This window comes from Gordionus sp. m RMFG-2023, chromosome 3, assembly GCF_954871325.1.
Source record: "Gordionus sp. m RMFG-2023 chromosome 3, tfGorSpeb1-WG-v2, whole genome shotgun sequence".
Taxonomy (NCBI): Eukaryota; Metazoa; Nematomorpha; class Gordioida; order Chordodea; family Parachordodidae; genus Gordionus; species Gordionus sp. m RMFG-2023.
In genome coordinates, this window is record NC_088777.1 from 5,192,616 (window position 1) to 5,205,870 (window position 13,255).

Here is a 13,255-nt window from a genome sequence, read left to right on the forward strand (position 1 = left end):
GACAAAAGGCCAATGTGCTTACCCTCATGTATATTGAATTTATTAAGTCATAAAATTTAAATTTTTACAGCAAAAAAAAGAGTTGTTTATTTCATGCCAACCTGACTAACTCCGTGATGATATAAACAGGTCATTCAAATCCATATTTCGAATTTTAATAGATTCTATAACATATGGATACGAAGTCCCTCGATTACGAAGTTATTAAAACAGAAATTAACATTTCTCTTCCGAACCCGATAATAAACGATATTGGTGAAAATTTTCAAATTTCCAATAAGCAACAAACATCTCTCATTTGTCATGCCAAAAACCCTCAATTACCCAATAAATCTTTAATTCAAAAACGCATTGCCTTTGCTAAAAAGAGTAAAATCAATAAAAAAAATAAAATTATTAATGTTAAGGACAGACACAGAACTAATAATATAAATCAAATATTGTGTTTAAGGGATAATGATATAAATGATCCTTCTCAATGTGAATCGTTGTTAAATACTATTGTGACACCTAGTTCTGACCATTCAGATGCTGATCTACTTATCTCTCTTAAAGATATACCCTCCTTTTTTAAATTATTTAATGAACCTAATATCGATTTTAACAATATTAGTAAAATTATTTCTCATGATGGTAATCAAGACAAATTTCTTGTTTTAAATGATACACTTAGAAAAAATGATCATACCTATGATAAAAACCAGATAACTCTACAAATTACAGATACATCCTTAGATTACAAGTCATATGGTAAAGATCAAATTGAGAATACATCCTCTCCGATTTTTAGTAATGTAGTTGCTTTTGATTCTAATAATGATCCTAGTCTCAATTATGCAACTTCCAATCCATCTAATAGTTTAAGCTTATCAAAGTCCGAACTATTTAAAAATACAAAAATTAATGAAGAATTTGAAAAAATTTATGGTCAGCAATTTCCTGTAAATTGCAAGAATATAAATGGACAGTTTTATAGATCTCGTTTTGGCTCAGGTATATATATATATATAATTATTAATATTTAAACAAATTTTATTTATTATCATGTATTAAAATTCATTTTTTGCCTAATGAGAGAATAAAAAAACTGGGTGGTTTGTATTTAAGAAAGACCATACCATTTTCATGCTCAATCTTCTAAGACCCTTTTTGACTTTATCAATGAAATTTTAAAATTCATAAATTCAAATGGCACCCCAAAACTGCTAGAGATAGTTGTAAAAATGATAACACATATTTATAAACTTACATTCTAAGTCAAATACCCTTATATTTTGACTAATGTATCAAATTTATTTTGATTTTATAGGCCCATGACTTATTTGAATGCATTGCCAAAAAGATTTAAATAAAAAAATAATATTATTTTCTGGCCACAAACCAAGATTTATATCATGAATCTATGTGAGAAAATTTAGAAAGTTTTGGAACCCAATTTAATTTTTGCTCTTTTACATATTAAAATTGGGTCTAGATGCATTGCATATGGGCTACTTCATTAAGGTGAAACATTTTTACAACAACAAAAATATAATTTTTGGCCATTGGTTGATGAAATTTCTTCAAAAAGGGAAAAATTTTCCAAATCAGGGATGGATCTAAACTAACAAATATCAGTTAGGTTCAGATAAAAATAATGGCTTGGACTTGGTTTATAAATTTTATTGGCAACTCATTTGAACTTTTACACTTATCATAATTAAATATTTTAAAATTAAAAATCAGATCAATCAATTTAACAATATAAGCTGATTAACCAATAAAATATAAGCTGTCCAATTTATGTTCTTGATAATTCAAACAACTAATTTTTCCAAAATTTTGAGTCCCAATCAAATTCTTAATTACTATGTGTGTGTGATGTTTAAAAATAAATCAGGCCAAAATCTTGAACCGTGCCCAAATTAGATAGGTTTATTGTACTTTTAAAATAAATACAAATTATCATTTTCAAAATTGATACTTTCCTAAGATACAATCTTTCAATACCAAATATTTAGGTAACAAAGGTAAATGCATATTTTATGATGGAAACTGGTTAACCCCAAACGAGTTCGAAACTTTAGGTGGTAGGGGTAGTTGCAAGGATTGGAAAAAAAGCATACGGATTTCTGGTAATAGGCTGCAATCCTTGATCGGGAAAGGCATTCTGAATCCACATTCTGCCACATGTATTTGTTCGGTGTGCAGTGAAAATGAAGAATCGGTATAAATAAATATATTTGCATAAAAAATATTCATCTTCTTTTTTTTTTACTTTTGAAGCCGAGTTCATCAAAAATGTTGAACTCTCCACGTTTTAGCTCCAACCCCTTTTTTGGTTTATGGCGAAAAATCGAGAGAAATATCCTATTTTTTTAATATAATAAGATGGCATATTTTTAATAATTAACCTGAGCTCGATAATTATTAAATTATATTTATTTTTTTCAAAACTAAGTTCTCTCGGACAGATATTTTCTTCTGACTCTATCGGGTACGGATCTCGGTTTTATAATTTATATCGGCTCCTTCGGGCCGGGCTTGACTGGACTCGGGCATCAACAAAATTCCGAATTTTACTTTCCCCTAAATATTTTTTTTAGCTAATATTATTTTCGAAATATAATTAACACAAAATCGTAAATTATACTTCGGCGCTAATTTTTTTCCGATTTCATAAAAAAAATTAAATAAATACCCTATTTATTATATTTTAATAGAACAATATAAAAAAAAATAGTTAAATTTCGCTTATTTCGAAAAATGTAACAAGTAAACCGAAACCAGTTACATTTTTTAGTGTCGTAATTTGTAACTTTATCAACCCAATACTTATATTTTTTTTTGCCATGACACTTTTAATTTTATAAACTTATCAGGAGAACCTGCATACCCATGCCATATCCTATAGCCCGACTTTAAATTTAATTTTTTGTAACCCGGGAGAGGCTTTTTACAAGCCCGGGACTCAGTGGAAATTTCTGTTAACCGACTAAATGATGTATGGATTGTATCAATTGATAAAACAATTTTTAAAAAATATCTCACGGTACGAATCATATCAAGCATTTAACTTCCCCAAGAACTCCTTTTAACTCCCCCTCCCCCCCCCCAAAAAAAAAAATAATTTTATCTCTATAATTTAGGAATCTCCTGTCCGCTTTTTTATGCCCTATAAGAGGAGGAAGAAAACCATTTCCTTTGACCAGCCATCCCTTTATCTCGGCAACAACGAATATAATGGCGAACTAGTAAAAACGCGAACGAAAGGAGATCTTTCTTCGACGGGCGCTAAAAGTTTGGACTCTAATTACTATTCTGGCCTAGCGTCTCAACCCAATATTATCAAGAAAAAATCTATCATACTTACTACCCAGAACGTCGAAATTGATCCCACCAATGATGGGCAAGTTGAAGAAACGAATGTAAATTTGATCGCGACTACTAATAACGCAGAATTCAAAGGCGCCATTAACTCGACTATGGATGGTGTAAATAGTCATAATATGAATCGGCAATTCCTATCTTTACCAGGTTAAATAATGATACCTAATATTTATCATTCCCCCCTAAAAATTTATAGTTATCGGAGAAATGGAACCAAAATTGTCCTCTTACATTCCGCCCAACCATGATATAAGCAAAACGCTCAATAGTTTGATATGGAGCCATATCGAAAATGTTAGATTTCATAATTATTAATATTACCCATAAAAAAAATGTTTTACTTCCCCCTTTTTTTTTAGGCTTTGGACAAGATCATTAACGAGACCAAAATTTTAAAAGCCCTTTTGTCCACCATCCAGAGTAACGATTATTCGACGATGGATCGCGACACGGATCAGAAGATGAAAGCGCTCGAGTTATATCAAGTATAAGTAATAAATTTGATATTGTAATTAAAGCCACTTAGGCTGTGTGTGTCCATGTTCGCAGCCCTAAAAAGTAAAGGGGATTGTTTAGCCCTAGGCTAAACAGCGATAAGTTACAAAAGTAGGTTGAACCGAGATACACAGCCTTAGGGGCTATAATGTTCGCTGTAATTTAAAAAATAGATATCATAGGTCTGCAAGTCCGGACCACAATCCCGGGCTGAATTTTTTTTTACGAAACCCGCTCCGGACTGATTTCTAAAAAAGCAAAATAATATTATACTTGTTTAAACATATTTTTAAAAAATGTTTATGCAGATATAGATGCATGGACTAAAAAAATGATATTATTATATCGAGATTTAAAATAAGATACTTTTTTTATAGCCATTGTAAGGTGGTAATAATGTTAAAAACTGAAAGTCTTTTATTTAAAATATTAAATAATTGTAAAATTATTATTATTTTACATTATATAGTTTCCATTTCCATCACTAAAGTATCCCGTTTAACCATAGACACAACTTTTAGCCACGTTGAAAAATATTTCAATTGGTGAGCAGGAACGTAATTTAATGTTAACATGTTAATCGCGCGAAATTTTTTTATTGGCCAAAATAAATAAAAGCAATCTTCTTATTGGTCAAATTTATTACCTTTTTTCTTCACGGTGATTTTGCGCAATTTTATTGCTTGCGTAAGAGTGATATATAAAAAAAATATATATAATAAAAATCACTACATTTAGTCTTAAAAATAATAAATCTGAAGTTTGATGGGTTTTAAAAAATCGATACCTTCTTTATCCAATTTGGAAATTTTGAAAGTTTACCGATTAATCGTTACGTCAATCCTTTTCTCGTTAAATTTTTTCGGCATTCCAATTAAGCTCGAAAAATTTGTTAATGACGTATTTATTGTTTTTTTTTCTCTCTTCTCTTTCATCTTTGTGAATAGCGCTAGTATATTAATTATCTAAAAAAATTATTATTAGCTACCATTTACCATATTCCTCCATAATCCACTATTGTAAAATAAAACTTGTCTTCAATTGAAAAATAAATAAACTCTGACAGATATTATATACAATTTTTTTTTTTACAAAAAAAAATTCGGTTTAAAATAATTATATCGAAATGTATCTTTAAATAGATTCGGATGCAGCTTAATATATATATATATATATCTAAATACCAAATCGATACTTTAGAAATCATGCAAAATACAACAGTTCCAAAAATTATTCAAAATAACGGATTTTTAGAAATTGCGGGCAGAACCATAAATATTTGATCTCCGCAAGTCTCTGATAAATATTTTAAGACAAAAATGAATTTTAATTCATATGAAATATTTTTTTATTTAAAAAATTAATCAGTTTTTTAATATAATCTGATAAACAGTGAGATTTTTTTTTGAACCAGAGACAAAGCTCATTTGTGAATGGGGAACAAAAAAATCAAAAGCAAAGCAAAAAATAGATTATAAAAATTAAAAAACAATAATATTATTTTACGATGCCAATTTTCATAAATAATTTATTCTTTAAATTTTGTAAAACTAAAAATAACACAAATGGAACTAAAAAATATTGTAATATAAGGTTTTTAAATTAAACAGGATATCTGATCAAATTTTACCTAAAATTCCTAAGTTAGTGATTTTTATGCAAAAAAATTTTCATGAGAAAATTACAGTATATTTGTAAAATATTTTTTTGATCTTATGCAATAAAAGAGTTAAATAATTGTTGAAAATATTTTTTTGCTCAAAATTTTGGGTGAAAAAAAATCTTCAAATTTTTATTATTTAAACCCTGTAATAAAAGTGAATATATATATAAATTTTTAAGAATAATTTTTTTTTTTGAAAAAAAATAAATTTAAACAAAACAAGAAATTGAACGATATATCAAGTGGTATGTTTGATAGATCTCAAAATTCCACTTCCGCCAGCCTCAATACGAGCCAAATAAATTCGTCCGGTTTTAACCCCGAAACGCGAAATATCATTCCAAATAATTCCCTCTTAAATCCGTTTTCTGCGGCGACTGTACCTCTACTATTTATAACGCCGGATAATCTTGCTGCTCCCAGGAATTATAAATAAAACCTCCTTATTTCTCTTTCTTTTTTCTTTCTTTCTTTCTTTCTTTCTTACTTAATTTATTTATTTATTTATAAAATTGGAATTAAATTATGAATCATAAATTGTATATATTTTATAATTGATAATTACACATAACTTTTATATCGTTTTATTTTGTAACAAGTTGCATAGATAATAAAATATTTATAATATTTTTATTTTAATGAAAAAGCCTCTATTTTTTCTACTTCTTAGATCAGCCATTTAAAATTTGTTCAATATTTATTTTTTTTACGAAAAATAAGTTTAAGTTAATTGAATCATATTTAAAGCTTTATTCTAATAGTACTGGTTGTATTGTTTTTAAGCAATATTTTCTCTATATTATATTCAGTTTAATTATTACCCACACAATTTATAAAAAAAATAAATTATTATTTGATATAAAGAAACTTCTGATTGTGTTTAAAATAAACATGATTATTTTTTTTAAACAAGTATGTGTTGGATAAGTTTTGATTCACTAGATTTTTGACAACAATTACTATAATTCTAATTAAATAATTGATATGAATGTATTTCCAACAAAAATATTGGTATAACAGTTGCTAAACTTATATAATAAATGTAGTTTGAAGATCAAGAGATGGCTTAATCTTTTTAAATTAAAATTTATTACGCAAATATATTTGCAGTAAAATTCAAAGCAAAAAATATCACGTGGTAAATTAGACATATAAATATTAAGAGTTTGTTTTTTAGGGTATTCATTTGATTGAATTAATCTCTACTTTAATTCATCTCTTATGAGCTAGAATTTATATTTTATCAACTAAATTTCACTTTATTGAAATTCTCTTTAAAATAAAATATTCATAATTTTTTTCACAAAAGATACACGAATTTATTTATTACCGTGGCGTCGCTAAGGGGGGGGGGGAGCGCAGGGGCTCGAGCCCCCTGAAAAATTTGAATAGCCCCTGAAGCAAAAAAAATTTTTTTCTAATGGCTCCTTAATATCTTCTTGAGCTAAAAATAAATTTTTTTAATTGCCCTCTGATTAATTACTTTTATAATTCTATTGAGTAATATATAGATTTAATTTTATTAAAAAATTATTAAGACTATGTTAATTTTTATTAAATGAATACTATTTTAATTATTAGATTAGATTATTACATATAAATTATACTATGTCAGCTTGCAATCAAATTCTGTGTTAAAAATATAACAATATCACTCACTAAATATTAATTTAGCTTTAACAGTTGAAGCTTAATTGATATTATTTAAATCATTATATAAATAACCCTAATAAATATAATCATTTATTAATTGAAAATTAATAATTTAATATTTTAGCCGAGTTCAAAATCACTAATCAACTATATTATTGATTTTTAAATTTATTTATCATGTCTCTTCCTAAAATTATTTTCAAGGTCTAAATCCAAATAAGTATAAGAGATTTATTTATAAAAAGTAAGTAGACATATATAGTTTATAATCCTCTATTATATATAATTTTTTATAAAATATTAGGTAAAATGCCACTTTTACTGAAGTATCTGACAGTTATATAATATACCCACAATAGATGTAATAAATTAGATATCTTTTCTTCTCTTTTTTACGTGTTTTTAGGAAAGCTATATTTTTCTTCTTCGAAAAATAGATTTGAGTTAAATCTTTAATACAAATATATTTTTGATTTTATTACAAACTACTATAATTTTAAGATATAATACCAACTAGAGATGGTGTGACAATAATATATAAAATCTTAATTGCTTTCTTGGTATCACTCTGGTTCTTGTTTTGTAGTTACAAAATGTTTTATTTCTAATATGGCATCCTTGCCGTGTAAATAACTCAAGGCTTCAATATATTTGCATAATTTCTTCTAAAGGTTTTAATGTTTTTGTTTTATCATAACAGAATAAATTGTGATGGGTTACCATCGTGAGTGTCATGGATAGGACTGCAAATTAACCAGCATCTATTATTTGTGTGGCTACGTAATTTAAGATTATTACTACAGCTGCAGCATATAATCGCATATTTTAGATAAGCAATAGGTCAACTGTGTAGTCGTTTATATAACATTGAAAATGGAAGATAATCTTTTAGAAATTTAATATCATACAATAATTTTCCGATTACTTATCTGGCTTCCATCATGTCATCTAAGAGGAAGCTCTAACCACGATATAGTTTTATGATTTGGATTAGTCGTTTATATTCTCTTCTTCAAGAATTGTAGATTTGGTAAGGTCTATAAATTTTTTCTTATTAGTCCATTCTATAAAACATTGTCTAAAATGGTAATAGGGAGTTATATTAGTTACAACCTTTATTTTCATTTATTATTCTTTAGACGCAAAATCATTTTATATCAACAAAAGAAAATATTTTATACTGTAATAAATATATTTTCTATTAAAAAATATTAATTTTAGAAATGTCTTGTATTATTTTTATACGCTAGTTTATTTATGCAAAATATAATATATGACATTCAGAAAAATTATTTAGAGTTAGTAAATTTTAAAAAATTATAATATATTAATATAAAACACGGCCGAAGGCCGGGCAAAAGATGGCCGAAGGCCCGCAAATTAAGAATTATGGGGGGCGAAGCCCCCATAAAATTTTTTTAGTTGAGCCCCCTGAGATTGTAAAGGCTAGCGACGCCCCTGATTCCTCTTTATAAACAATCATATATGATAATTGTATTTTTCCATTCAAACCACGAAAAATATATACTATATTTCAACACTTTATAGCACACCCACCTCCTCCGAATATCGAAGACTATTTTTTTTATAAAATCCAAAAAAATAAATAACATATGAAATTAAGCATATTAGTACCGCATTACTCCTGGCCCAACAGGAGATGGACGGGATAGCGGAAAAATATATTAAAATAATAAATATTGTAAACCAAATCTAAGTTAATTAATCATATAAATTTATTAAGGTTAAAAGAAAATTAAATCATTCTAGTTCCCCCTTTTTAAAAAATATTCAATTAATATGATCGTAAAAATAAATGTTTCAAATTAAAATGATATTGACCTCGTGATATCTGTTTCACAAAACAGTTTTCGCCATATTATCTTCGCGATTTGTGTTTTGCGACGATGACTTTGCTATTAAACATTCGCGATAAATGTTTCGCTCTAATAAATTCTCTTTAAAGGTTTCGTGATAGGACTTAGCTATATAAAATTCGCGATATTTTTCTCGATATTGTCTTCGAGGAATAGTACTTGCTAATGTAGATTTTTATTCAAAATTTCGCTGAAAAATCTCTTCGTGATAGACGACTTTGGTGAGTAAATCTAAATGTATGCTATAAAAGTTTTGCTGAATTGACATGGAACTCTTAATTAGTACATAATATTTCTTGAATATATTTGGTAGACAGTTTAAGGTGGAAAAATGTTATTAAGAAAATAATAAAAAATGGCTATATGCCAGATCGAAGAATATAGATGCTCTAAATGTATATTTACATTAATATTTAGTGCTTTACTAATTCATTCATTATTTTTCCACTCACTTAACACAATCCAGTTACAAGCTTAATAAAAACTATAATGGTAAACCTTAGTTGAATCTTGATGTCGGAGTTCTAAATGCAATAAGGTGACTTTTCTCTTTCAAAATATGAGGTATATAATTATTTATTCTTTTATAGTAATGTAGAAGTAAAATAAATAAAATTGATTTAATTCAAGTTACATTTCCAAATCATATTGATTAAGATGCAGCATAAACATGAAGTATGGCAAACTTTAGAAATCAATAATTATAATTTAAGCCAATATTTTTAGCTTAATTATATATTTTTACATACTTCAATCCTTTTGGCACAATAAATAAAAAGGTTATTAGCAAGATAGAAAAATTTCCAATATTATATTTAAGATAGAACAATAAAAAGTAGAATCATTAAAGCCAATTAAAATTGATAAAATTTATTAATTCTTGATGTGAGATACTAAAATGCCTACGCATTATTATACAACTATAAATTATATAATATATGAAGTTTTCTAAAAATATTTGAATGTTACGAGTTCAATTTTATTTAATTTAGAATAAATTAAAGTTACGAGTTTAATTTTATTTAATTTATTTTAAAATTATACATCTCCTTTAAAACTAAAAATATCATGCTTATATAAAATGTTACAAACAAAAAATCAATTTACATATTAATATAATAATTTATATAAAAAATCAATTTTCACAAATTATAAAAAAAAATCAATATATATAAACATAAAAAAAACAATTTAAAGGTTAGTATTAATCGGTCATATCAACATATATAAAAATTTTACTATCATCAATGCTGGCTATGGCGTCAGAGTTGTCAGATATTCTTCACTTGAAAACGTGAGTTTTTCTTTTATAATAATTAATGGGGGACTTCGCCCCCATACTCCTCAATTTGCTGGCCGAAGGCCTGCAAATTGCCCGGCCTTATGCCGGGGTAATTGATGTAGCATACTCATCTAAGTTAATATATTATATTTAATATAACAAAATTTTAAAGACAAATTCTTTATTGATTTACTAATAACAATTATGATATTTAATTTTCTCATGTTTATAAATATAGCATAATATTAATTATTATTTTATGGCTGATTTTAAAAGAGGAAATAAAGATTTTCCATCGGCACTGTGGAGATAGGCTGAAAACTCTTTGCATGAATAGTTATATTTTGTTTAATAATAAGTTCAGCTTCCAAAGATGACGTTCTTTTCGTCAAGCAGTAGTCATTAGATTGAATATTCTCTCTGATGAAGCATTTGAATGCGGAATAGAAAATAGAAAATTGCATATTTTCTCTATCAATGGTGAGTTTTTATCAGAAAGAAAATCCATCCATTTTTCTTGGGTATTCATGTGATAGTTTTTTGATAATTTTTCTTCATAATAGGAATAAAATTGTGAATATTACTCAAAGAGAATTTCTGTATCTATGTTTGGTATTTTGTAATTACTAATAATTTTTTGTAATTGTACAAATTCTGGACATTATTTTAATGTCATAGGGCTAAGATATTTCCATATATTATCTATAATATCATATTATGTTGTAAAATATTTTTAGAAATGCTCCCATAAAAATTTTGTTGAATTTTTAAATTTAATGAATTCTTAGTTTTAGGATAAGATCATGTATATATATTGCTAATACATCTTCAGATTGCAATTGTAAATTTATGTTATTGACTAAAGTGCCAACGTTAAGGACAACACCTAAATATGCTTCTGCAAAATCATTTCCAAAAATTTTTCAAAATTGGTGGGGTTGCTGATAATGATAAAAAATATTCTTTAAGGAATAAAATACTTAAGCATCCGCTTAATCGCTGGGATTAATGTAAGCCAGCGTGTTGGAACATGGCGAAGTGATTCTGACCATTCTAAATTGCAACATTCTACCAATTCATTTAAAATTTTAACTCTTTTTGTCGAGTTACTAAATTCATTATAGCATTTAATTACTATACTCTCAATATCATATTTAAGAAAAATTATGGCCTTTTTAAACGAATTGTGAAGAATGTGGCATATACAACCAATTGGTATAATATTATTACTATGGCTTTTCAATTCTGTCCAAATACTTTAATTTTTCCTAAAGTTTACAGATGCGTTATCTGCACAATAGGCCGTTACATTAGCAATATCAAGTTCAGCGAATTTTAAATTTTCTAGCAAGCATCTGTGGCATCTTTAAAAAATGTTATACCAAAATGATTGCCTCATTACGCTGAAATTAAAAACAATATAAGTAATTTTCCACCCATAAGAGCTAAAATTGAACAATTAGAATTGACTATTGTAGAATTTTAATTTTTCCATGCACTTTTTAAATAGAAGAAGAAATTTCTTAGATAATTTCAAAAAATTAAAAAGTAAGAAGGGATTTTTATTAATTTAAAAGAAATAAAAGGAAAGTATTATTAAGATATCATTACAAAAAGTATGAAAATACAATATCTAATATAATCATATATGGTAATGTGGGGGGGGGGAGTGCAGAGGCAGAATGGCCATGCTGTGGTCTCCTAGTCAAAAGTTTTCCAGTGGCCTCATTTTCACAGCTTTTACCTGGCCCTCGGCATGTACCCATTTAATGGCGTGTTCATATTAGAGGGAACACTTGAACAAATTTTTGAAAATTCATTTATAACTCTTGTGTTTTCTAATATTATAGTCAATAACTTAAAAACTCAAACACTATTATTCTTTTTACATAATATTTATTTCTAAAGATAATATTGGCTAAATTATGATTAAAAAAAATTGCAAAGGGCTTGTGAAAAACATGAGAATAACAGCTTTATTCTAATGTCAATGAATTATAATCCTAGAAAGGCTTCAAATTTTGATATCTGTAATTAATTATTGTTTCAAAATTTATAATATATATATATATATATATATACACTATTAAATTTTAATTTGTACACTTCTCCCAATCATGTTACCCTGATATTTTTATTTATTGGATTTTCATAACTGTTTACTCAATCTCATTCTTTCATAATTTGATTATCAAAATTGGCTTTTGAAATTTATTCAAAGATTAAATTTTTAAATGATTATATATGTATTTTTTAAAAAAATATACACTCTGTAAATATATATTTGTTTATCCTACCTTAATATATTTATAATAATCTATATATATTTTAATAAAAATGTTAAAGAAATTTTTAGTTAGCTTTTTATATATATTTTTCAAAAATGGACACTATAATATAGAATATTACTTTATGTAAATAAATAAATATATTTACAAAAATAAACACACTAAGATAAAATTTCATTAAATAAATATAATAATGTTTGATTTGAAGTTGTTTCTGATGAATTTGTTGATGTTAATTCAATGTATTTTGATCCTTTAATTGCTTCATCAAAGAATGATACAAACTTGATACTTCACATTTGAAAAAGTATTTGTTTGAATGGCTTATACTTTCCAAGCCTTCTGATTTTGATTGTAGATAGAATCTGAAATAATATTAAATTTATAGATCAAAATATATATTTTACTGGCTCTCAGATGACACCCTTTTAAAAGTGCCAAGTCTTTTATCCATGAATGAGAGCATTTATTTTTGAACCAGTAGCCTTTGGTGTATCTTCTTTAGGACTAAAACTGTAAATAGTTTTTCTGTCCTTTATCATTGGCTCAAATTTGATATATTCATACCATCTGTATGAAAGTTTAAAGCAAGAAGATCTAGATGTTTTGCCAAATTTTATTTTGTTCA

At 26.5% G+C, this 13,255-nt stretch overlaps 1 protein-coding gene across 1 annotated transcript; it reads left to right on the top strand.

Annotated features, from left to right (window-relative positions):
• Positions 1-173: 173 nt before the first annotated feature.
• LOC135926652 (uncharacterized) lies at positions 174-6,114 on the top strand. Its single transcript, XM_065462581.1, has 6 exons — positions 174-993; positions 2,001-2,206; positions 3,129-3,516; positions 3,566-3,663; positions 3,729-3,854; positions 5,751-6,114. The coding sequence occupies exons 1-6, from the start codon at positions 174-176 to the stop codon at positions 5,961-5,963; spliced, it is 1,851 nt and encodes a 616-aa protein (XP_065318653.1). The 3' UTR covers positions 5,964-6,114.
• The last annotated feature ends 7,141 nt before the right edge of the window (positions 6,115-13,255 follow it).